Source organism: Diplotaxodon limnothrissa, linkage group LG23 (genome assembly GCF_057381915.1).
Source record: "Diplotaxodon limnothrissa isolate DT_005_m linkage group LG23, D_limnothrissa_male_GT1.1, whole genome shotgun sequence".
Classification (NCBI taxonomy): domain Eukaryota; kingdom Metazoa; phylum Chordata; class Actinopteri; order Cichliformes; family Cichlidae; genus Diplotaxodon; species Diplotaxodon limnothrissa.
In genome coordinates, this window is record NC_140617.1 from 22299138 (window position 1) to 22326110 (window position 26973).

Genomic DNA, 26973 nt, shown 5'->3' on the forward strand with positions numbered 1-26973 from the left:
AAAGCAACAGTGGGTAATTGAAACAAACACTGTTGGCTGCTCGTTGTCTCCATATAAACTGTCTTCAAGTCATTGTAGAAAAAAGAAAAAAAATTAAGATGGTCTTCAAAACCCATCTGATCTAATGTCAATGTGTCGTACACTACAACATTACACTGAGTCCATGAACACAGTATCAGTGCTCCCACTCCACCCACTATTTTCATGTAATGACGACAAGAACAGAGGAAACCAGTGAATCCCAGATAATGATGATGTTCATCATGATGATGATGATGATGGTGACGAGTGCTTCACCAGATCTCACACTGCTTGTGTTCCTTGAAGGCTGCTCTGTGCACGATGTTGTTGCTGTAGAGTCTAGAAAGAGACCAAAGCAGAGAGAGCAGACGTCACTCATTCACTCAGAACAACATGAATCCATGTGAGCTCAGACTGTGAATGATTCCTCTGAGAGTCTGAGGAGAAACTCCTTCACTGATGGGGACTGATTCATGTTGGCTCACCGCACACAGTCGATGGAGGGGTTGATGGAGAGCAGCTGCAGTAACACATCAGTCGAAGCATCAGTGATCTGATTGTGACTCAGACTGTAACACAAACACAACAAGAGGCTCTAAGTGACCACTGCACATCATATTATTGTAGTGTGTGTGAACAGGCTGATGGTTATTGGTGCCTCCCAGAGAAGGATCAGTGTGTGACACTCACTCCAGGACTTGGACTTTGTGCAGATGTGTGATGAGAGGGAGCAGCAGCTGGTCAGTGAGCTGACAGTGACTGAGGTCCAGCTCTGTCAGCCCTTCACACGAGTCCAGCATCTGGACCAAAGACCCACAGGCCCTCTGATCCAGCGTGCTGTGACTGAGATCCAGCTCTCCACCCAGAGCTCTACACAGGGACACCGCCCGCCTCACTGTGTCCCTCTCACTGTTCACAGGAACCAGAGACAGCAGCTGGACGAGGACAGTTTTACTGACTCTAAACAGGACAAACAGAGCAAAGAGAAACTGTCAGGATGCATCAACACCAGTGTGAACAAGCTTCTCTCTGGTTTAGACTCTTCTGTGGTCTTTCCCACCTGAGGCGGACCCTGTGGAGGACAGGAAACAGCAGGTCCAGCACGCTGTCCTCCACCTCACAGTCTCGCAGGTCGAGCTGTGTGTCCCGGCTGCTGTGTGTCAGGATGGTGGAGACGGCCCTGCAGTCATCAGCAGTCAGACTCAGAGGCTCAGGCTGATCCTCCTCTGGTAGCTCCACACAGGAGGAGCAGGACAGATCCAAGCTGTGCTGCAGAGTCCTCAGCAGGCCTGACGCTGCCTCCTGCTGGACGTCACAGGCAGCACAGCAGTGGATGAACCTCAGCAGCTGATTCCTGTCAACACTGCAAGGAAAACACATACAGAAATGAACCAGCTGATGACTGTGTTGGACAGCACTGAGAAACAAGCTCTAATATCTGACCTGAGATGAGAAACTTTGTCCAGCATGAAGAGGATGGACTCTGCTCCCTCTGCTGGTATGGAGGTCCACAGGAGGTTCAGTTTGACTCTGTCTCCGTGTTTGAGGATGAAGATCAGAGCAGCACAGTCCACTGAGTCCAGCTCTCTGCAGCTCAGGTTGATCACATGACCAAGTGACCTCAGTAAACTGGGTACAGCGTGACTGTCATGAGCTCTGCAGAGCTCTCTAATGGAGCTCATCACAAAGCTGGGACTGGGCCTGAAAATAAACAGTTTATTTCCAACTTTGTTTAAAGGATCCATAAACTGCTGATTAAAGATGAGACAGCATTTCAAATCCTCCTGATTAAACAGCAGAAACTGTGTTTGGTAAAAGATCAAACTACATTCAGCACCTTTTAAACACAATCCTGTCCAGAAAGGGAAGCAGACGTGTGGTTTCCTCCTGTAAGAAGAGGTTCTTCCTCAGGTTCACAGTGATGGTCTGAGCTGACGCCTGCTGCAGCAGATAGTGAAGAAGCTCCCAGTTCAGACAGCAGGAGGTCAGGTCTCCACCGACCTTACTCAAGAAGGACAGCGTCAAGTCCTTGTCCTGGATTTCATGGAGGAGACACAGAAGCTGCTGGAAGCTCTCTTCACTCAGTCTGCAAAAAATAAAGAGAGAAAAACAAGTTAATCTGTTTTTAAAAACTACATTTTATTTGGCCTGTGATGTTCAGGAAAGACATTTACTTGACTGTTAGAGGACCATCATGGAGCAGCAGAGTAATCAGACCCTGAGCAGGGATGCAGCTCTCAGTCAGGTCCAACCGTTCGACTGTCCAGTGTCTCAGCAGGGAAGCCAAACTACTGACAGCCCTCAACAATACTCTCTGTGATGGTCGAGCTTTCTTAGGCACAAGAGAAAGCTCTTCCACAGCCAGTGGACAGACCACTCTGCCTCTTCTTACCCACTGAAACAGGAGCAAGGACATGTCGATGGAAAGCCTGAAGATCAAAGAGACAAAAGAGCAGAAATGATGAACACCAAGAACTAAAGATTCAAAGTGGACAGCAGATAAATGGTTTTTATAAGAACACGAGTTAGTTATAATTTCACTTCCTGTGAAGCTGTTTCCAGAACATTAGTTTCACTTACCTGAGCTGTGAGATATAAGGCAGACACTGAAGGAAACTCCTCACTTCACTCTCTTCATGTGAGCAGCCTGTCAGCTCCACTTGTTTCTTCTCTGGTTGGAGTTTCAGCACTTCCAGGAGGATGGAGGTCTTTCTCTCTGAGAGGTTTATGGACCAGACTGCAGGAGCTGACTGGAAAACTGACTGTAATGATGGAAGGACACTCAAGCCTGTTTTAGTCTCATAATCCTTCACATTGGTGTACAGATTTAGCAGGAAATCACACTGATAGTCATCATCCATGTATCTCTCATTAAACGGGAATGTTTGGTATCTGCACACTGATGATAACAGCTCCAGTATCTTCTCTCCTGTCTGCTGCGCTCTCTCTGCTGCTGCACAGAACAGATTCACAAAGAACCTGACTGCTTCTTCATCTGACGTCTCAGGATCAGCACTGGAACAACAAGAAGAAATATTTACACATATGCAGGTCATCTGAACAGCAATGAAAAGCCAATAACATAAGATAAGATAAGATAAGATAACCTTTATTAGTCCCACACGTGGGAAATTTGTTTTGTCACAGCAGGAAGTGGACAGTGCAAAAGTTATGAGGCAAAAATTAGAATACAATAAGAATAAATACAGTACACAACTGTACAGAATAGAATAAAATAAAATACTATATACAGTAGAATAAAATAAAATAAATATACAATAAGATAAAAATAGAATACAAATACAAATACTATATACAACTGAGTAAAAATACAACGATGACAGAAAGGATTATTGCACTTAGTATTATTGCACATGTATGGATGTGTGTGCTTGATCAGTTAAAGTCTTTATTATGGAGTCTGACAGCAGTGGGGAGGAAAGACCTGCGAAATCTCTCCGTCCCACACCGTGGGTGCCGCAGTCTCCCACTGAAGGAGCTGCTCAGTGCTGTCACAGTCTGCTGCATGGGGTGGGAGATGTTGTCCATCAGGGATGACAGCTTAGCCGTCGTTCTCCTGTCACTCACCACCTCCACTGGGTCCAGAGGGCATCCTAGAACAGAGCTGGCCCTTCGGATCACCCTGTTCAGTCTCTTCCTGTCCCCAGCAGAGATGCTGCCGCCCCAGCAGACCACACCATAAAAGATAGCAGAAGCCACAACAGAGTCATAGAATTTCTTCAGGAGTGGGCCCTCCACTCCAAACGACCTGAGTCTCCGCAGCAGGTACAGCCTGCTCTGCCCTTTCCTGTAGAGGGCGTCTGAGTTATGAGTCCAGTCCAGTCTATTGTTCAGATGAACACCAAGGTACCTGTAGCTGTCCACAGCCTCAATGTCCATACCCTGGATGTTCAGTGGTTGCAGTGGAGAATGCAAAACATATCATATAACAAATACCAGTTTGAACTTATTCTGTTTTTTTATGGAGTATTTTCCTTTCTTTGTGAATTTTATAAAGACTGAATTATTGTCGTTAAATCAGTGCTCTGTGAGTTTATTTTTTATTAAATAAATGAGATTGTAAAGTCATTATACCTAAAAAATAACAACCAAAATCAGCACTCTGAAAAGAACAGTATGTAATTTGGTTGTTGTTCTTTAATCCATAATAACAGCTCAGTTTCATGAACTCATACATGTATGTAAAATACAGCATTAGACTTCAAAGCAACACACAACTGACAAAGTCCAACACAGCGGTGAACATGTTTCCGTATGAAATGGAGTAAAGTTGACATTTAACTGACATATAATCCTGTGTGGATGAAATCACAGTGGGTAAATATAATATTGGTGACAGTGAAATATATAATTATTTAAAAGAGTAATGTAGCCAGGTGGAAGGTCAGTGTTATGGGACATGCCACTGGCTGGCTCTGTTTCTTTTGGGGTACCCCTGGGAGCGCAAGGGATGATGGGGATCTACGGAGACATTCACAGAAGTGCTAGCTTGTATTGGTGTAACATGGGTGTTCAACGCTGTGTTTTCACTGCATGGTCTGTTTAAGCGCAAAGGGTGGAATAGTTAAGGCACCAGGTGTTGCTGTGTTTGACTTCACTAATCATCTCAGGGGGAGCTGTACTCCGTTTTTCTGCTGGATTAATGCACTGTATGTATTTGAGTTCACATCTGTATTGTAATGTTTCATTTGTAAGAGGGAAAATGTACTGTGGTTAACTGTTTAATTTGGTCTCTGTAATTTAGCAGGAGAAGCCACTAGAGTTATTTTTGCACTGCTAAGTTTGTTTTGTTTCTGGACGGGTTTATATCAGTCACACATTGACATTAGACATCTTTGAGTTCCAGACTCTGAAAAGTTGGAACAACTACCTGCAGTAGCAGTGGGTTACCAGTGCACACAGCTGTTACTTGATGAGAACTGTGTGTAGCAATTTTATTTCCTTGTTTTTACAACCTTTCATCTGGACGCTTACTTTATAATTCAGATTAAAAGAACCCCAAAGATAATCTGTGTTTTGGGCTGGTTGATTTAGCCAGGCTACAGTTAAATAATATTTAGATTTACAGGTCTCAAAATGTTGTTGTTATATCTTTTTACCCATAATCTATCTGTTCTTATATAAAGCTAATCATGTAAAGTAGAAAAAGAGTGAAGAACTTTATGATTAAATATTAACCAAGGCAGATAAAATAGAAGGACAAGGGTCTAATTACATGTGTGTTATTAGCTATGATGACTTCAGATTAGATTAACAAAAAAAATGCTTAAATACATTATTAGACTGTAAATTAAAAATTGCTTTCAAAGTCACCTGGTAACTAAGCATTAGTTTCACTTACCTGAGCTGTGAGATATAAGGCAGACACTGCAGGAAACTCCTCACTTCACTCTCTTCATGTGAGCAGCCTGTCAGCTCCACCTGTTTCTTCTCTGGTTGGAGTTTCAGCACTTCCAGGAGGATGAAGGTCTTTCTCTCTGAGAGGTTTATGGACCAGACTGCAGGAGCTGACTGGAAAACTGACTGTAATGATGGAAGGACACTCAAGCCTGTTTTAGTCTCATAAGAGTACAGGTCCATCAGGAAATCACACCATTTCTCTTTAAGGGGCAATCGTTCATATCTGCACACTGATGATAACAGCTCCAGTATCTTCTCTCCTGTCTGCTGTTCTCTCTCTGCTGCAGCACAGAACAGATTCACAAAGGTTGCAACTTCTTCATCTTGCCTCCGAGAAGCAACACTGGAACAATGAGAGGGAAACACTTAGTGATGCTAACTGTCTGCTAACTGCTTCCGTCAAAAGTTCTCTGATGACTCAGCTGTTGTTGGCCTCATCATCAATCGGGCCAACAAAGACAGAAAACTGACCGAGGACTTTGTCGATCGGTGCCAGTGGAATTGCCTAGAGAAGCATCTGGGCCAATAAACTGGACTGGACTAACAATACAAAGGCCATGGACACAGACATAAATAATATTATTAAAATTAAAGTGAAAGACATATATATATGGTATCCTAAAACAAATCAGCCAGGAAACCAGGAAAGTCTGGAAAAATATAAAGAAATGAGGGATTGATCCCAGTCTTTCACAAAACCATAGAGTTAACCATTTAAAATACAGTTCATTTACCTGAGCTGTGAGATGTAAGGCAGACATTCAAGGAAACTCCTCACTTCACTCTCTTCATGTGAGCAGCCTGTCAGTTTCACTTGTTTCTTCTCTAGTTGGAGTTTCAGCACTTCCAGGAGGATGGAGGTCTTTCTTATTGAGAGGTTTATGAACCAGACTGCAGGAGCTGACTGGAAAACTGACTGTAATGATGGAAGGACACTCAAGCCTGTTTTAGTCTCACAGTCCTTCACATGGGAGCACAGATCCAGCAGGAAATCACACTGATATTGAAGATCTGTATGTGTGTCATTAACAGGGAATGTTTGATATGCGCACACTGATGATAACAGCTCCAGTATCTTCTCTCCTGTCTGCTGTTCTCTCTCTGCTGCTGCACAGAACAGATTCCCAAAAAACCTTCCTCCTTCATCTGCCCATAAAGTAAAAAAACTGGAACAAGAAAAAGGGGAAAAAAAAGAGTATTGATAGTATTTCATGAAAAGACATGGTACATTTTGAATGTAGTGAAGGTATCCCCACAGTTCAGTGATTGTATATTAGTAGAGTTTTTCCTCATGGATGAGACTGCTGCTTTCTTGCACCATTAGGGTTGAAAACTGGGTCATGATTGTCATTTATGTGTATGCTGCATACAGAGTACCCAGCTCTTTAAATTATACATTTGGTGTGCCCTCTATCTTGTGACTATTATCATACTGGGGACTTTAACTCTTATATTTAATTAAATATAAATACATAAAAATACTGTAGTTTTACATTTGAATCCCTCTTGGTAAAGCATCTTGCGTAGATAAAGTCATGGTATAAATATAATAATGATGATAAGTAAATATTACAATTTAAACTAGTACAATGGTTTTATGGAAAAAATTATTACTTAATGTTGCAGAAATAATTATGGAACCATCAACCAAAATATCACAGAACTTTGCTGCTTTTATAACTACTGTATTTAAAATGTTTGAGGCACAGCCTAATTAAAAATATTCTCCATTATATTGGTTTCAGCTTTCTCTTCACCACAGAAATGATTCTGCGATCAACGACCACTATTGTCGTCCGTGAAAGTCCAGGTCTTTTTGCTGAGTTCAACAGTGCTTTCTTTTTTTTCAGGATGTACCAAACCGTAGGTTTCACCACTCCTAATATTGTAACAATTTCTCAGATGTATTTTTTCTGTAGTCACAGATTAAGGATGGCTTGTTTCACCTGCATGGAGAGCTCATTTGACTGCAGGCAATCTACTGAGAGCCAAATCTTTCACATGCAAGCACCTCAAATCAGCTCCGGGACTTTTATCTTCTTAATTCATAATTACATAACAAAGAAACCTGCCCATGAATTAACCTTGGAATCAATTGTCCAATTACTTTTGGTCCCTATAAACAGAGGGTGGCACATGTTAAAGAGCTGAAACGCCTAAACCCTTCATCCAGTTTGAATGTGGATGTCCTTAAATGAAAACTGAGAGTTTACACATTATGTCCATGTCCATTATATAACTATAATTGGGATATGTTTCAGTAAACATGTAAAAAAAATTGTGTCAGTGTCCAAATATATTTGGACATAACTGTATTTCCCACGTTGTCTTTGGTTAAAGCATGTTTATTTGTTGGCTTTAGTTTGTCTTTTCTTCTTATGGACATTCTACTGTGGGCTTCATATCAACAGTTATTACAGGTGCATTTTCATTTCACTTTTGCCCGTCTTCCAATCTGCATTTGGGTGATTATACTGCAAAACACTATAGTACACTCTGGCTAGTAATGCACCCAGCAACCACTTATGGGCAAGCCGCACTTGGAGCCCTGAACATACGGAAGCAACGTTGACAATTTGGGAGGAGGCTTCAGAAAAGTTCTGATTTATTTACCTTTGGCAAGAGTAGATGAGGGACTACAACTACCTTGGACTCTACTCTCTACCCATTGGTCACAGCTGCCACTTCTGAGAGGAAATGGCATTGTCACATTCCTCACCTAAGGTCACTGTTGCAGCCAGGCCCAGCCTTGTCCAGGCTGTTGTTTCTATGTCTAAATCTAAGCTGGCTCCATAGAAACTGTTTATCATGGGCCTGAACCCCTGAGTCTGAGTCTCCTAAGCCACCCAAGCCAGCTGACCCCAAAGCTGAGCATATGTTTTCCAAACATGAGCATTTCGACTGCAAGACTGCCTTCTTGCAGAAATGGAAATTACACAATGATTTAAGAATGTTTTCTCAGCATAGAGTGATTCTATATGAATCTAATCTATCTGGGGAAAGGAACTGCCATTAATCAAAATAAATGTTTTATTTTGAACTAGGTGTTATCAAGCCAGAATGTTTGGGTATTTAAAAAAATAGCTTTGTGCCCCCAAACTGTTTCCATTCCATAATTGCCAGTTTTTGTGGTTCCCTCAGAGCAGCTCTCCTGATGCAGAATTCAACATGTAAAGTAGAATTAATTTACCTGAGCTGTGAGATATAAGGCAGACACTGAAGGAAACTCCTCACTTCACTCTCTTCATGTGAGCAGCCTGTCAGCTCCACTTGTTTCTTCTCTGGTTGGAGTTTCAGCACTTCCAGGAGGATGGAGGTCTTTCTCTCTGAGAGGTTTATGGACCAGACTGCAGGAGCTGACTGGAAAACTGACTGTAATGATGGTAAGATGCTCACGCCTGTTTTGGTCTCATAGGAGCACAGGTCCATAAGAAAATCACACCATTTCTCTTTAAGAGGGAATCTTTCATATGTGCACACTGATGATAACAGCTCCAGTATCTCCTCTGCTGTCTGCTGTTCTCTCTCTGCTGCTGCACAGAACAGATTCCCAAAGAACTTAGCTTCTTCACAAAAATCTGAATTCTCAGGATCAACACTGAAACATCAAAAGACAAACATTTAGTGGAGATTTGATCTGAGCTGCATAAATACAACCACACACTACTGACGGACTCCATCTTGTCCATGTGTGTCCTGTATATAATGAAAGTCCATTTAAAACCGTCTTCCATCAGAGCAGCTGAACATTGTTTTTAGACTGTTACTGACTCACAATTCAATTCAATTCAGTTTTATTTATATAGCGCCAAATCACAACAACAGTCGCTTCAGAGCGTTTATATTGTACAGTAGATCGTATAATAACAGATACAGAGAAAAACCCAACAATCATATGACCCCCTATGAGCAAACAGTTTGGCGACAGTGGGAAGGAAAAACTCCCTTTTAACAGGAAGAAACCTCCAGCAGAACCAGGCTCAGGGAGGGGTGAGAGAAGGAAGACAGGATAAAGACATGCTGTGGAAGAGAGACAGAGGTTAATAACAGATATGATTCAATGCAGAGAGGTCTATTAACACATACTGAATGAGAAAGGAAAAACTCAGTGCATCATGGGAATCCCCCGGCAGCCTACATCTATTGCAGCATAACTAAGGGAGGGTTCAGGGTCACCTGGTCCAGCCCTAACTATATGCTTTACCAAAAAGGAAAGTTTTAAGCCTAATCTTAAAAGTAGAGATAGTGTCTGTCTCCTGAATCCAAACTGGAAGCTGGTTCCACAGAAGAGGGGCCTGAAAACTGAAGGCTCTGCCTCCCATTCTACTTTTAAATACTCTAGGAACAACAAGTAGGCCTGCAGAGCAAGAGCGAAGTGCTCTAACACAAACACTAATCCTGTGTGTGCAATCACTGCGCACTGAAGTGTAGCTGTTTGTGGTTTGTGATGAACATGAGTGGAACAACAACATCTACACTTCATATCTTGTACAACAGTAGCTTCACCTTCCTACTCAGTTTCTGAATTAGGTTGGAAGGGGTGTTTACTATTTTACTTGTGCATTCATTGATGGCTTATAATTTCCTTTTTCAATCACTGGATTGTTAAACTGAAACAGTTAGTTGTAACCCTGGCCTTGACTGCATTGTGCTCTGCCTGTGCCGTTGCAGATTTTGACCGTCTATTTCCCTATGCACAGTTTTTTTGGAATTTCTCCTGTGGTGTCACGAGCCTGACCCTGAGTGTGAGAGAGTGAGAGCACTCTACACTTTGGACACTTTGGATCCCCTGCCCAGAATGCCTTTTCCCCCTGCACATTGTTGAGATTGTTGTAAATATTTTTGGCACTGTAAATAAACACACTGTTGAGCTCCTCCAACTCTACGTCTGAATCCACCCACTTGTTAGCCCTGACACTAAGGCTACGTTCACACTGCAGGTCTTAATGCTCAATTCCGATTTTTTGATCAAATCTGATTTTTCTGTCTGCTTGTTCACACTGCAAATAAAATGTGACAGCAAACGTGCTCTAGTGTGAACCCTCAAAGCGGCCCGCATGCGCAAAAGACGACGTCACACACAACGCGCTCTGTTTAGACTCAGACCAAACAGTATTGTTTGACTGATAGCCCTTAATATAAAGACTTGTTTCGGACTTTATGTTTCCCAATTTTGCTTTAAGTTATAAAGTTATTTTGTTATTTACATATGGCCTAATAATGATCCTTATTGCTGTTTTAGAGAGGAGCGGTGCTTCAATGGATAGTTGCTGATTTCTGTCAGAATCTGCAGATTTTACAGTACAAATAAAATGTTCACGTTGTCTTCCTAACAGTTTCACTAACATCTACACGGGATGGCCAGGAAGCGTTCACGATGTCTTCTCCGGCGCTGATAATTGGCGTCTGTTTTGTGTCACTGACGTAAAAGACGTATTTAATGTGACATGACCATTCAAACAGCAGTCGCTTTCTAAAACATCAGATATGTATCGGATTCAGTACCACATACGAAAGTGACCCAGGATGGATTTGACAATATCGGATTTGTGCTGTTCACACTGTCATACCATGATCGCATATGGGTCGCATAGGGTCAAAAAAGTTGGATTTGATGCGCTTTCACCTGCAGTGTGAACGTAGCCAAAGAGTTCAGGCTTTGTTAAAAAGGTTGTTAGAATTTTACAAACTGTTTCTACTCTCTATGCTGTATTTCTATGTATGTTTGCACATGTTTCAGCTGAAGAAAAGGTCTAATAAACACAGTTGTTTACAGGGCGCAATGTTTCCCTCTTAAATAAGGGAAGAACTGAAATAAAACTGAAATATGATAACATATAAATGAAGTCACAAATATCGTTTCAATAATGATGAAAAATATATCACTATTGGATTTTGTAAAAATAATTTTTGGATTTGTTTAGCTTAAAATATCCCAGCAATACATTTCTGAACAGATACAGTATATAGTAACAGAAATGATGACTTATTTACCTGAGGTGTGAGATGTAAGGCAGACACTGCAGGAAACTCCTCACTTCACTCTCTTCATGTGAGCAGCCTCTCAGCTTCACTTGTTTCTTCTCTGGTTGCAGTTTCAGCACTTCCAGGAGGATGGAGGTCTTTCTCTCTGAGAGGTTTATGGACCAGACTGCAGGAGCTGACTGGAAAACTGACTGTAATGATGGAAGGACACTCAAGCCTGTTTTAGTCTCACAGTCCTTCACATGGGAGTACAGATCCAGCAGGAAGTCAGACTGATATTCATTTTCTTCAACACCCATGTCTCTGTTATTTAGAGGGAATGTTTCAAAGCTGCACACTGATGATAACAGCTCCAGTATCTTCTCTCCTGTCTGCTGCGCTCTCTCTGCTGCTGCACAGAACAGATTCACAAAGAACCTGATTTCTTTATAAAATTCTACTGGAGGATGAACACTGGAACAATAAGAAGGAAACACTTAGTGATGATTTGATGTTAGCTACATAAATACAACCTACTTATGGACTCCATCTTGTTCATATTTCTAACTGTATTCCTTACTCATAACTGTAGGGAGAAATTCTTTGTGGTAAGTATTTCACTTTGGAGTAGTGCTTGTAAATACAGTCACTTCTCCGAATCTCCTCTAACTTTATTATAAGGTGCGCCTGTAGCCCACTGTCCAGTCTCTCACAGCATTTTGCTCTCATCTTGGTTGCAGATGGCAGTGACCGGCACAGGTATGTGGAAAATGGAGATAATATCTGTAGATTAGCTTTCAGAGCACATTTGTTGATTCCTTTACTAGTGTTTGTGGACCAGGTTTATTTTCCCTGGTGGTTGCTTCATTGTTTAATTTTTAATAATGGTAGTTATATTACCAATCAAAAGCACACAGGCTTATTATTGACAAGGCAATGGTGTTGCAAATTAATTACAAGACTTGTGCTGTAGAAGTTAAACCGCAGGGTAAGAACATTAACATTCAGTTAATTGTTGCTTGATTATTATTATTCACTACCACGATGTAATTAAAATAGCAGTTCAAGCAACCAAAAAATTCATACAATGATGGGCCACTTGGTTAAGCAATCTGCAGGGACGAGCGACCAATGGTGCTACCCGTTGTTCACTAAATGAGCCTCACTACAATCATCAAAACAGTGTCTTGTACCTGTGCCCAGTGCTTTCATACACACACTTGAATGTCGAGGAAGGACTCACCAAGGGTTGTTAGTTTCAATCGTTATGCCAATGTACTGTATTCAGCTGCAGTCAGCTAAGACTGAAGAAGTCACTTGGATGAGTGATGGAATATTTCGCCCACAAAAAATGCTACATCCAGACAGACAGAATCAGCTTTTGGGATTAATGATGTAAAGTAGAATTAATTTACCTGAGCTGTGAGATATAAGGCAGACATTCAAGGAAACTCCTCACTTCACTCTCTTCATGTGAGCAGCCTCTCAGCTCCACTTGTTTCTTCTCTGGTTGGAGTTTCAGCACTTCCAGGAGGATGGAGGTCTTTCTCTCTGAGAGGTTTATGGACCAGACTGCAGGAGCTGACTGGAAAACTGACTGTAATGATGGAAGGACACTCAAGCCTGTTTTAGACTCATAGGCCTTCATATGGGAGTACAGATCCAACAAGAAGTCACACTGATATTCATCAGAAATGTCTCTGTCATTAAAAGGGAATGTTTGATATGTGCACACTGATGATAACAGCTCCAGTATCTTTTCTCCTGTCTGCTGTTCTCTCTCTGCTGCTGCACAGAACAGAATAATCAAGGTTCTTTTGGTTCCTTCATAAAGATCTGACCACCAAGGAACAACACTGGAACAATAAGAAGGAACAATTTAGTGATGATTTCATCTGAGCTGCATAAACAACCACACATTACTGATGGACTCCATCTTGTCCATGTGTGTCCTGTAAATAATGAAAGTCCATTTTAAAGCCGCCTTCCATCAGAGCAGCTGAACATTGTTTTTAGACTGTTACTGACTCACAACACAAACACTAACAGAAAAAGTGAAGAAATTTGCGTTTAGTCAATTATTTCTTTGCGGTAACAATGCTTTTTGGCATTAAGTCCTGTTGAAAACATGCTTTGTTTCCCCTCAAATGGGGCCACATTTGTAAGGAAACTGCATTTGTGGGGTGAGCAAAACTTGCCAAATCTTTTCTGCCAATACCAAACTGTCATGGTCGCTGTGTGGCAGGCAGGATGAGGACCCAAAATGCAAACTCACGGACTCAGGGGATAAACTCAAAATGCAGCTTTATTGCTGACAGGTGACAAACGAAAGCAGTGATACCAAAGCAATACAAAACTAAACTACACTGGGAAAAGCTAATTGTAACATATACCAGAAGACACGGGGAGAACCACACACAGCATGAGGGAGAACGCGACGCCGAACAGAGGGAGACGCAGACAGAAATACACAGAGGGTTAACGAGGAAAGTGGGAACACACGGGGAACACAGCTGACACAGATAACCATAACGAGACAGGGCGGGGTGAACATAACACTGACGGGAGACGGGCAGAGTCAAACAGGAAGTACACAGGTTCAGACAGGAGGAGAGAGAGCACGGGGAAAACACAGACATAACGGGCTGGGGAAACATGGAATAAAACATAAGGAGAGACGAGGGCTCACAGATACACAGAGGGGCACACAGGGGGTAAAAGCCACGAAGGGAAAACACTTAGGGAACAACACAACAGGGCAACTCAGGAAACATGGCCTAAATAGGGAACAAAATACAAACATACAAGAAAACTAAGAATACTGGGCCAACATGGCCCAGGACCATGACACAAACTGCCTATTCTGCTATTCACTTTTGAAAGGTGTCATTTATTGAATTGGGGGATTGAAGTCTGAAGAAACAAGACATATTTGCAATATAACAAATGATTCATTTAATAAACAGGTGCCTCAGTAGCACCTGGCAGAACCATACACAACCACAAAAGCCTGGTACCTCCTCCTGGTTGGGCTGGTCACCAGCTTGGTCACACACTGCCTTGGGATGGCATCCCATTCTTGCAAGTCAGCCAATGTAGCTGTGTTGTTGACTCTGCCATGAACAGCATGCCCAACTGATCCCTCAAGTGTTCAACCCACAAAACATTTTCCTTACTTGTAATACACAGGCTTTCCAACAGTATGAGATGTATTGCTAAGAAGCAAAGAAATAAATAATCAACCAAAGATAAAATTTCTTACTTTTTGTGCTGCATTTATATGAATACTTAAACCGTACAATAATACCAAACTTTTTGGCTTAAAATACATCTATAAATCATTTTCAAAGCATCTGATGTAGCATTAATGATGCAAAGTACAATTTGCTTACCTGAGTTTTGAGATATAAGGCAGACATTCAAGGAAATTCCTCACTTCACTCTCTTCATGTGAGCAGCCTATCAGCTTCACCTGTTTCTTGTCTGGTTGGAGTTTCAGCACTTCCAGGAGGATGGAGGTCTTTCTCTGTGAGAGGTTTATGGACCAGACTGCAGGAGCTGACTGGAAAATTGACTGTAATGAATGAAGAATACTCGATCCTGTTTTGGTCTCATAAGAGTACAGATCCACAAGAAAATCACACAATTTCTGTTTGACAGGAAATCCTTTGTATCTGCACACTGATGATAACAGCTCCAGTATCTTCTCTCCTGTCTGCTGCTCTCTCTCTGCTGCTGCACAGAACACACTCCCAAAGAACCTGATTTCTTCATCTAACTTCCACGGAATAACACTGGAACAAAAAGGAAGAAACATTTTGAGCCTGCAATCAATGAGTAACTTCAAGCGGCTATATAAAGTTTATGGAGATGCATTTTAAAGTCTTTGGCAATTTTAGCATATGTGAGAGCACTACAAAACTTTGAAAACTCACTCTGATATATTATACTATTGTCTAGGTGTAATGATTCTACTCTGATTCCCTCCTAAATATCTGACCTCACACACCCACCCTTTGGATGTCAATTTTTCTGTCTCTACCCAGAGTTCATGACCATAGATGAGGGTTGGGCTGTAAATTGACCAGTAAATTGACAGCTTTGCTTTTACACTCAATATGTCTGATGTGTCACCTGAGGTGTCAATTTCCCTCTCGCCTCACTCATGATCAAGACCCCAAGATACTTGAAATCCATTTGGGGCAACAAAACGTCTCTAACCAACAGTGGAAGCTCCACTCCTTTCCAACCAAGAACCATGGCCTCAAATTTCAGGATGCTTCTCATTCTCACCACTTTATACTTGGCTTAAAACCCCTCCACTGCAAACCATCTAATGAAGCCAACAGAACCACAACATCTGCAAAACGCAGAAATAAGATCAACTTCTAGGTAAGTGACCTCCACCTAGCCTCCTTGTAGGTGGCTAGGTGGACGACCCAGTAGTCCAACACCCAGTAGAAATGATTCTGACGTTTTGCTGGCAATCAAGCGCTTACTGTGGTTGTGCAGGTACTGAAAAGCTCATAACAACAGGCCTGATAACCTGTACTGCTAAAGCACCCAATAAAGGAATCCCAGAGGAACAGTTCAATGCCTTCACTAAGTCCACCAAATACATGTGGACTGCTTGAACCAACTCACGTCCCTTCAAGAGGATGAAGAGTTGGTCCATTGTTCCAAAATCAGGATGAAAACTCTACTGTTCTTCCTAAAACCAAGGTGAAGAGGCACTGGCTCAGATCTCTGCATGATGTCCACCGAAAGTCTTGTTCCATGGTGTCATTGAACTCATTCCACAAGTTTTTCCTTCAGTTACTGTTGAAGTCATAATCCAGTAGTAGCTGTCAGTTGCCTCTGCAGTCCCACAGGCTGACCAAGCTTGTTAAGACTCTTTCTTCAGCTTGACGGCTCCCTTCAGGAGTCCACCATCTGGTTTGAGGCCTTCCAATAGCCTCCAGTTCTCTAATTTTCTTTAACAAAATTTTTTGACTTGTTTTGGAGCAGCCATTTTAATGGTGTAGGCAGGATTATGATCTAAGATATTTAAAAGTATCAGCACAAAAAGAGATCTTCCATAACATTAATTTCTCATTTTGCCAGCTCCTTCCAATACTGTTGAAACCTGGCCGCATAACCGTACAATCGTTTCTTTAAGTTAACTTATGTGTTTTACTGGCTTGTGACCCCATGATAACGTAAAAAAGTATCTCAAACGCTGCTCCCAAATTCTTTTTTTTCTTTTATGTCACCTACTTAGTCTACTTTGCACGTCATAAGTAGGATGAACATGCCGCTGCACGTCACTGCCATATGAGCGATCAAGACTCATGCTTGCCCTTTTATTTATGAATATTTCAAAAGTCGATTAATATCAAAGTCCCACAACACTATCACCCATGCATTGCTTGCGATGGTTCCACAAAAACTCTTCTGTTTGGTATTTTTATTTATCAGCTCAACTTGGTAAACTGCATTTGTCCAGTTATTAGTTCATAATATGTACAAGCCAATGCAAGTATTGACAAGCATTCTATGGTTCTTATGAAAATCAAATAGTGGTTGCAAAAAATATAACTTGGAGAGCTTTTATGTAGAGTTAATCATGTTAGTGCAGTACATTTACCTGAGCTGTGAGATATAAGGCAGACACTGGAGTAAACTCCTCACTTCACTCTCTTCATGTGAGCAGCCTGTCAGCTTCACTTGTTTCTTCTCTGGTTGGAGTTTCAGCACTTCCAGGAGGATGGAGGTCTTTCTCTCTGAGAGGTTTATGGACCAGACGGCAGGAGTTGACTGGAAAACTGACTGTAATGATGGAAGGACACTCAAGCCTTTTTTAGTCTTATAAGAGTACAGGTCCATGAGGAAATCACACCATTTCCATTTCACAGGGAATGTTTTATATATGCACACTGATGATAACAGCTCCAGTATCTCCTCTCCTGTCTGCTGTTCTCTCTCTGCTGCTGCACAGAACAGATTCCCAAAGAACCTGGTTTCTTTATCTGAACAGCTAGTGTCAACACTGGAACAATGAGAAGGAAACATTTAGTGAGTATTTGATCTCAGCTTCATAAATCCAACCACACACTACTGATAGACTCCATCTTGTAATGAACAGACATCCCAACAGTGTCTCCACTTCCCAAGAGTTCTCAGGAGGAACAAACTGGAAGAGAAGCTATTGCTCACGTTCAACCCCTCCACCAGATAGAGTATGCTGACATACTCAGTCTCTGTGTGACATGCCACATAATAGGACATTGACCCTTTAGTCTTTTTTCACTTGTCTCCATTATTTTACCAATAAGTACTTTGGTCATAATCACTTTGATCCTTTGTTCGTATGAGGGCTGTTTGCATGTTGCCAGCTCTGAGCCCTGGATAGCTTTCCCTTTAGTCACTTTTCTTTTGTTAGTTTCCTTAAAATGGCCATTCAGGCAGTTCAAAAAACGTTGAGCTGGGTAAGTGATTTAAACTGAGTTTCAGTCCATCAGCTAGCTTAAAATTGACCCTCTAAAAAAAGTGGATGATGTAAAACACAATGTCAGGAGTAGGGATGGGTATTGATAAGATTTTCACGATTCCGATTCCATTTTCGATTCTGTTTAACGATTCGATTCTTTATCGATTCTCTTATCGATTCTCTTTAAAAAAGGAGAACACTAAGGTCGATTAGCTTAGAACTTTGTTTTTTATCTTCTCTTTGAACAAGATAGAAATTTAGGAGTAACATGGCCTTACAAACCCAACAGTGAGATCTTAAGAGATCCACAGCCTACGGCTCTTCAATGGGGTGTCACAGGGTCCCCGGGGAAAAAAATTGTAAATGTAAAATAATAAAATAAATATTCTTCTGTAGCAGTAACAAAGTATAACATGAATTATTCTGTAGCAATTGCACAAGAATATCCAGTAATGTCCCTGCCTACAATTAAACACATTCACTTACCGAAAATCGGGGGCATCTGCTGTGGCAAATGCGTTCAAGCCTTTTACCACAAACTTAGTCACTGCTGGGTGACATTCGTCTATCCTGGCCTGAAAGGAGATGCTACCGGTAGACTGCAGCGAGAGCTGCCAGCATCTGAGCCAGCCAGACTCTGTCTCTCTCATCATGGTCACCTAAATGCTCAGTAATGGCAGGTTTTGTAATAAGGCAGATCGCACTAACATAATATGCACTGTTAGTTGATTATTTACCTGCCGCATTAACGGGAGAGGACGTGCAAACGTTACCGCTGCTGCTGGGTTGAGATTCACGAGTCCGGAGCGGAATTAAAAACACGACATTCATCTAAGGTCATCACGTGTTTTGTGAGCAAATGCTTTTGCATATTCGCAGTGTTTCCTCCCTTAAATTAAATATCTACTTTGCAAGTATTGCAAGTTGCCCTGTTGTCATCCGTTCTCGTAAAGTATAACCAAACTTTTGAGCGTTTGAGCCGCTTACGCGCCGTGTTTCCTGCCAGGTAAATGACGCTCCGCAACGTGATGACGTCATTCGGGGCGACTGGAATCGATAAGGGAATCGTTTGCAAAAATGGCAAACAATTCCAAGGAATTGAAACAGTGGGAACCGGTTCTCAACAAGAACCGGGTTTCGATACCCATCCCTAGTCAGGAGCTCATTTTTCTCATGATCCATCACATTTCACAGGTTGTTGTACTGTATGATGTTGTAAGTTTGTTTGTAAGTTGTATTGCAAAAGCTCAAGACAAACTGTTATATTCAGGATAAATGAATTACTTTTCACTAAAAATCTGTAGGAGAGGTTGTGGTTCTTATGAAAATCAAAAAGTGGTTGCAAAAAAGTATAATTTGGAGAGATTTTATGTAGAGTTAATCATGTAAAGTACAATTCATTTACCTGAGCTGTGAGATATAAGGCAGACACTGCAGGAAACTCCTCACTTCACTCTCTTCATGTGAGCAGCCTGTCAGCTTCACTTGTTTCTTCTCTGGTTGGAGTTTCAGCACTTCCAGGAGGCTGGAGGTCTTTCTCTCTGAGAGATTTATGGACCAGACTGCAGGAGTGGACTGAAAACACGGCCTCAGTGTTTCAAAGTTAACTGAAAATCCTCTGCTTTTAATATGTTGATATAAATCAAGAAGGATGTTTTCTAACTCAGTTTTAACAAGAAACAATGAAAGAAGCTTCTTCGCAACGTTGTAAAACTTTGCTCCGTTATTAAGTGCTGCTTTCAGGCATAAATCCATGAACAGATTCTCCTGCTCCTTCTCCAGTGTCCCATGGTATTTCTCATGGCTCCAAAAAACTGGACATCTGAAGCTGAATAGCAGAATTTCAGAACTGATTAGACACATTTCTGTTGTACATTCTGTAAAACCTTTAGTCTTCAGCACAAATCTTGATACATTACGTGCTAGTGCTACACATATAGACTTGTTGTGCACAATGTCTGTGATTCCAAAGGAGAATAATAAAAATAACAGACATCAGAATTTTAAATTCAACAAGATAAACACCAGCCTGGGACCTGTCGGATTCTGAATCATGGAATTATTAATTTAATTAGACTCCTTACGGGAATGGAGAATGGATGGAAGGATGAATGAGTGGTTGGATAGATGGACGGGCTCCTTAGACTGAGCACTAGAAGGACTCAACTTTAAATGAGTTGTTCACCTGTTCTGCTAAAATGTTAAATTCTGATATATTGTTGTTAAAAAAAGTCACAAACAGAGGTATTTTAACTTTACTATCAAAAGACTGGATAAAACCAAGCAGACTATTTAATATGCAAGAGCCAAAGCTACATACCTGAGTGAGCTGATGAATGGCAAAGCCTCTAACAGAGACTCACACAGACTCTGGCAGGCAGGAGTTTCTCTGTTCCAGTAGAGGCAGACATTAACCTTTGTAGACATCCACTGCATGACTTCCACAGCTCTTTCAAACAGCTGCTTTTCACCTTGAGTTGGAAGGTGTAAATGATTTCCATCAAGACTAAGTAAGGTTACGAAGTCCATCTGCTCTTCGCTGAGAAGGAAAGCTTTCCAAAGCTGTTGAGGCAGAAGGTTATACCTATAATTGAAAGAAGAGATCATTATGAAACTAACCAGCATTAAAATTCTCACTGTGTGTTGAAACCAAAAAAAGAAAAAAAAAAACCAAATTCATACCACTCAACATTTTCAAGGCATTCAAACAGCTGTCTCATTCCTTGTTCTGATATGATCACGTCCTCGAGGTTCAGCCTTATTTTCCTTTCCTTTGACTGAGTGACCACATAGGCCACAGCACAGCAAGGGTAAGGATCCAGACTGTCTCCACTGAGGTCAAGATGGTAGTCCAGTTTGTCTAGAAGGTAGACGCATGCTTCAGGACTCTGGGACTCATACAAGCACTGGCATAAGAACAGTATGTCGACATGGAGCCCACTGCCCTCAGTATCAGCCTCTTCTTGCTCACACAGATGAGGAAGAAATGTGTTAATCAGCTCCTTGAAGAACCAGTTAGATGTATTCTTCAGGTCCTTATCTGGAATCAGATGCTTCATCAAACTTGGGCTCTTCTCATTCAACAATCGACACATGAAGGGGATCAGATGTTTCATGTGTTTCTTCTCCTCTGTGAGGCACTGCTGAAAAACATCTCTGACTTTATCAGGATTCTTCAGGAGCCACAGTGCTGCAAAAAACTCCTGCACTGTGTAATGGAGGAATGCATATGTGGTTATTGTTTCAGTCACGGCCTCCTTAATGAGAAGTGGTTTCAGGAAGGACAGGACACAGATGTCTTTACAGGTCAGGTTTGTCAGATTCACAGTTTTTTGTTGAGTTGCAAGAAAAGCAGCTTCAGCCAGAGACAGAATTTCTTCTGTCTTGGTGCTGATGAAGGAATTTAGATCTTTTTTCTTTGTTTTGCTGTTTATCTGAAGGCAGAATCGAACAATATTGATGTATATCTCAGTTATTGTACATGGCTGTGGAGCATCTTTTGATGAAAAGCAAGCAGCCACCATCAGTGCATACATGGGGACATGACAAAGAGTTATCAGTTCCAAGTTACTCAAAACTTTCTTCTGATCTTCACCGAGTGTTGCAGATAAGTATGTTTTTATAGTCTGCTCACTAAAGCCTTTCACCTCCACTCTGTCAAAGTCCCCAGAAAACAAGTCTTCATCCTCATCATCTGGTCTGCATGTTATGATGATCTTTGCGAGCGGCAGTAGGTCTTTGTTCAGAAGTTTCTCCACCACTGATGAAGAGATATCTGTGAGTCCATCAAAAATGATTGTAACGTTATCAGAGTGTCTCTTTATATCCTGTAAGACCGCATCTTTGCCTTCATCTGGTTCACTGAACACAGTGAAAAGCAGATCCTCCAAGTTTTTAACATTCATGATGTGTGCTTTTTCCCTCATGTCAAAGTAAAACATGTAATCAAGCTCACCACTTTCTCTTTCTGCCCAGAGTCTCAGCATTTCATGAGTCAGTGCTGTCTTTCCAATACCAGGTTTTCCAACCAAGAGTATGTTTTTATCTGTTTTCAGCAGCTCACTGGGAGAAATGTCTGGTTTCTCTTCAGGGATGTATGTCCTTAGCTTTTTAGGGCGACTCAGCTTGCTTTTCTTTTTCTTCAGTTTCTTTATTTTAGTTGGAGAAGCATTGCTCTGTGTGTCTAATATAAGAGAAATGTACAACAGATCTGGCTTCTTGTTTTCTTCAAACAGGTTTTTACTTGATGCCCAAAAGTCATTTAATAATTTCTTTACTTTTAATTTTAACTTTTCCTGATATCTGTGGCATGGCCTCGGTCCTACAAAACAGAAATAAACAAATTTACAACCTTAATTTTAAAAAGCTGGAACACTAAGTAAAATGTAAATAAAAAAAACAAAATTCAATGATTGGCACAGCTCAAAAACATTTTATTTACAGTAGAACATATACCTAACGAAATAGCTGGTGTTCAACAGTTTATTAAAGTAAACAGTCAATCACATGACACCAGTGTATTTAGGCATGTGGACATGGTCAAGACAACCTACTGAAGTTCAAACTGACTATCAGAGAGTGGAGAAGAAAGGTTATTTAATTGACATTGAAATTGGCATTGCTGTTTGGGCCAGATGGTCTGGTCTGGGTATTTGAGAAACTACTGATCTACAGGGATTTTCACAGCCTACCTGAGTCCATTGCTTTATGAAGACAGTGATGGCTGCATCCAGTGAGAACACACAGCATGTCAAATAAAGTAACTGGTTTGACCATGGCAAGTAGTTCATGGTACTCAAATGGTCTCCACAGTCAGAACCCAATCCAACGAAGTACCTTTGGGCTGTCCAGAGCTGGGAGATTTACATCATGGACGTACAGCTGACAAATCTGCAGCAACTATGTGATGCCATCATGTCAAAATGGACCAAAATATCTATGGAATGTTTCTAGCACCTTGTTGAATCTGTGCCACAACGAATTAAGGCAGTTTTGAAGGCAAAAGGAGAGACTGAAAATGATATATTTGTCATATTTAGTTCATCTTGATTTTGACAGCAATGACAGTCTCAACAGGTGCATTTTCCCCCCCATTGTGTAGCATCCCCTCTTCTTTTAACAACACTGAACATGGATTTTTGGGAACTAAGGAGACCAGTTGCTGAACTTTTGTAGGGGGAATGTTGTCCCATTTGTGTCTGATGTAGGATTCTATGTACTCAGTCCTGGGTCTTCTTTGTCATATCTTCGGTTTCATGTACCAACTGTTTTAAGCTGGCGAAAGGTTTGGACTGCAGACCAGCCAGCTCAGCACCAAAACTCTTCTACCACAAACAGTCTTCAGTTTAGCAACTTATTGCCAAAATATGCAAGGCCTTCCCTGAAAAGGTTGTCGTCTGGATGTGGGCATATGTTGCTCTAAAACATACACACATATATATATACACACACACACACACACACACACACACACACACACACACACACACGTATGTATGTATATATATATAGGCACTGAAGCATCTCCATACTATCAAAGATACAGGCTCCTTAAGTGAGAACCAATAACAAGGACATGATGTCCATGATGACTAAAAAGAATTTCACCTTTCAATTCTTGTAACCTCAGAACAGTTTTGCACCCTGCCTCAGTCCATTTTAAATTAGCTTTTGTCCCAGAGAAGACAGCAGCATTTCTCTTTGTGTTCAAATATGGTTTCTTTGCATGATAGAGCATTAATTGCCATTTGTGGACGGCCTGGTGAACTGTGTTCACAGGCAGTGATATATAGAAGTATTTCTGAGTGCATGCAGGTATTTCCATGACAGAATGATGCCCGTTTTTAAACCTGTGCTGCCTGAGGATCAAAATAGCACAGTTATACGATAATGTTTTTCAGCCATGACCCTTGCATGTATAGATTCTCTGAATCATTGCATTATACACTGCAGATGATGAGATATCCAATGTCTTTATAGTTTTAGGCTAAGGAACATTATCCTAAAACTGTTCCTGATTTAGTGGTAAAATCTTTCTCCAGCTGTTTGTTTTAGCATCATTTACTTTTCCAGGATATATTTATTTATTTTCAATATTTTGTATCTTTTCTGTTTTCTGTGTTTAGTTGTGAATAAAAACTTTTTTATACACTTTGCAAATCTTATTAATCTTAAAATTAATTACACTTTACCTAGCATCTCAAAGTTTTTGGAATTGGGGTTATACTATGAATTAAATGCAGTTGTGCACATTTTTATAGAATTAGTGCATCGAAGAAACTAAATAATGAAAAATGAAACAAGTGACAACCAGACTTTTGTCCTAAAATACCTTGTAAGTAGTTCCTGTCCATTTGTGGTTCTTCCTTGAAAGAAAAGCAGCTGATCCAGTGGTGCAGGTCAAACTTGGTCTCTCTGGAAGTTTCATTCGTTTTCTCAGAAAGAAAAGGAAGCCTCCCTAAAGTCCTCTTCCTCGTCATGTCTATAATCTTGAGTAACTCATAGCAGGCTTCTTCGCCTTTTTTAATGACTGAGTCCAGTATCATTCTTCTTTTGTTTTCATCAGTTTTCTCTGTCTGTATTAAGCTGACCTCTTCCTCACCAAGAACCCCTTTCTGATTCAAATTCTGCACAATCACAGACAGATTCTTCAATTCTCTCACAAGATGGACTCTGGCAGTCTTTACATAATCTTTGGCAGACTGTGATGTACAAGCCATGTTTTCTGAGTTCGGTGTGTCCTTCACTCTGAACCAACTTCACTGATCTGCAAAACAAGATACTAGTTTGAAAATGTTAATTTAATTATTATACTTATGATGTATTATGTTTTATGTAAAATTCAAACTGAATTTATTTCACAGTAAGCCTCTCTGCAGGGTGAGAAACCTAGAGTTAAAGAAGTGTGAAAAATAGTTCAGGAAGAAAACTAAGCAGGCAAAGATAAACCTCAACACTGTAATTTTCATGATGCTTGGCAAGGTCTAAACCTCATGGTCAGAAAACAGTGTCAGCTGATTATGTGCTGAAGACCTGTGCTACTGAGTTGGAATAGGCCCTTACTTGATTTTTTCCAGTGCCTTCTGCACTCTGCTGGACTCTGGGTGCACTCTGCACCGTTCTGTCTAAAAAAAGAAAAAGAAAGAAAGTTAAACATACAGCTGATTACAGATGTGTTGCTTTAACATCAATGCTGGGCAAGTGCATGGAGAGAGTCGTGTTTAACCTCTCTAAGGCAAAGCATGGTTTGGAAGATTGCAACTTAATTGTAGTAGACACTGTGGCAGCAGCAGAGAACCACACTGGGCGCCACTCCCATCACATTAGAACAACAGGCTACAATTTACCTAGGATAACCAAAACTGGAGAACAGGTTATTGGAAACCCACTGTGGGAATCTTGTGCCAAAGTACTGGAAAGGAGAGTTCATCCTTTGCATGAACCTTGGATGGAGGAGGAACAATGCAAATCAACCACAAGCATCAATTTCCTTCCACTTATCCAGGTCACAGTTCAGTCCATGGGGTGACAGGTGAGGTACACCATGGACAGGTTGCTTGTTTGACACCCAGAGAAAGACAACCATTTGCACTCAACTTCACACCTATGGAATCACCAATATAAATCCACTACAAAAATACAAACTCCACACATGAATTTTCAAGTCACAGATTTGAACCCAGGACCATCTTGCTGTGGGGTAACAGCGCTGCCCCACAGTGCTAACACCCGCAGCAACATGTTGCCCGAACGCCAGCTAATCTAAATAAAATGCTTTTTTTTTTAAAAACTGCACAATTTGTCAAATGCTCCAAATCCCAAAAAGCCCAACAAAATCCAGCACACATTCAGTCCAAATTTGAAAACTCTGTGTTTTTGCTCTCTCATTAACCTCATTTACAAAAACAAACTGTTCTAATAAAGAGCCTTTTCCTGCCATTTAAAAAACAAAAAAGTCTCCCCCACAACAACAGATACAAAAGTTTTTCCTTATTTTAATTCTTTCCTCTCGCTTCTACTCACAAATCCGTCTAGCACCGTAATCCGGTAATCCGGCCCGTGTTTTCTGGCTGTTTCTGTCAGCTGTGGGTGTTCCGTAAACAAGACAAGAACGGTAAGACGAGTTGTGAGTCCAGATGTTGCAGGATGAAAATGTTTTGAAGTTCAGCAGCACCTGCCGCCAACTTTTTCGACCAAACAACTTTGGACAACCTCTTTACAAACTCCTGCCTGCCTTCCGTTTGCTGTCCACCGTGCTCCACAGTCTGCCGCGGGTTTATGAGCGTGAATGTTTTTGGCGCGAACCGGAAAAAAGCGAATGCCTTGTAGGCGTGTTTATATGGGCGTTTCTTGACAAGGTAAACAAAAATAGAAGTGGGTTATTTGGCCTTTGCCATATATAACCCTAATTTAAAAAAGGGCGTGGAGGTAGATAATATCTGAACATGTGAACACGATTCATTAATTCATGTTCTCTGTAATAAGTTACAGTTCAGCCGAGAACAAAATTTTTGGTTTCTTTACCATCAGGTCACCTACAAAAACACAAACCGCATCTTGCGAGTCTGTGCAACGGCATCAGGAAAACTTTCCTCCACAGCTGTTAGCCTCAGTGTTTTTGCAGTGGGAAAGCCCAAAAGTGTGAGCCTGTCATTCCTTTGCCTGCATATCTCATATGGAAACAGCAATAAAGTTTCTACATTTTAAAAACCGCCCAGCTCTTCTTGATGAATCTTACCTGTATGGCACTGTGTTCAGATATCACACAGACGGTTTTATTTTCTGCGTGTCCACGCGTTGGCGACTTTAGGAAAAATGCCGCCAGTCATGTCGTTACTCCCAGTTTTCATAAGAACGCATCCTGTAAAAAGCGGAACTCTTAATGCCTGGAGGGTCCACTGGATGCCGCCATTGGACCAGAAGACGTCAAAACTAGTCCTCTTAAGTCCAGACACTTTTCTTTCCAAGCTCCTTAAACTACGATGACCTGGATGACTGAGAACCTTCACAGACATAGTCCTCTTATGTTTACCGAGCAGTGTACACAATGCACCAATATACTATACTACTTCAAATAATAGTTTCTATGTACGTTTTTA

The 26973-nt window shown here is 41.2% G+C and overlaps 1 protein-coding gene across 1 annotated transcript; it reads right to left on the minus strand.

Moving 5' to 3' along the window:
- Positions 1–286: 286 nt before the first annotated feature.
- LOC146608012 (uncharacterized) lies at positions 287–26664 on the minus strand. The gene is made up of 21 exons (XM_085348642.1): positions 26613–26664; positions 24938–24999; positions 24207–24641; positions 20558–22196; positions 20196–20459; positions 19281–19703; positions 17033–17434; positions 14799–15200; positions 12822–13262; positions 11437–11880; positions 8633–9040; positions 6177–6608; positions 5384–5785; positions 2602–3036; positions 2196–2450; positions 1859–2107; positions 1465–1722; positions 1082–1384; positions 712–981; positions 507–590; positions 287–360 (listed from the first exon to the last, which is right to left on the minus strand). The coding sequence occupies exons 3-21, from the start codon at positions 24592–24594 to the stop codon at positions 294–296; spliced, it is 7566 nt and encodes a 2521-aa protein (XP_085204768.1). The 5' UTR covers positions 24595–24641; positions 24938–24999; positions 26613–26664; the 3' UTR covers positions 287–293.
- Positions 26665–26973: the final 309 nt, after the last annotated feature.

What these genes read in the sequence shown, in the direction of transcription:
- LOC146608012 (XM_085348642.1), bottom strand. Translation starts at nt 24,594, where the DNA reads ATGGCTTGTACATCACAGTCTGCCAAAGATTATGTAAAGACTGCCAGA. An exon ending in CCTTATATCTCAAAACTCAG is followed by an intron (nt 13,263 to 14,798) that starts GTAAGCAAATTG and finishes TTATTGTTCCAG; the next exon opens with TGTTGTTCCTTGGTGGTCAG. An exon ending in GACAGGATTGTGTTTAAAAG is followed by an intron (nt 1,723 to 1,858) that starts GTGCTGAATGTA and finishes GTTTATTTTCAG; the next exon opens with GCCCAGTCCCAGCTTTGTGA.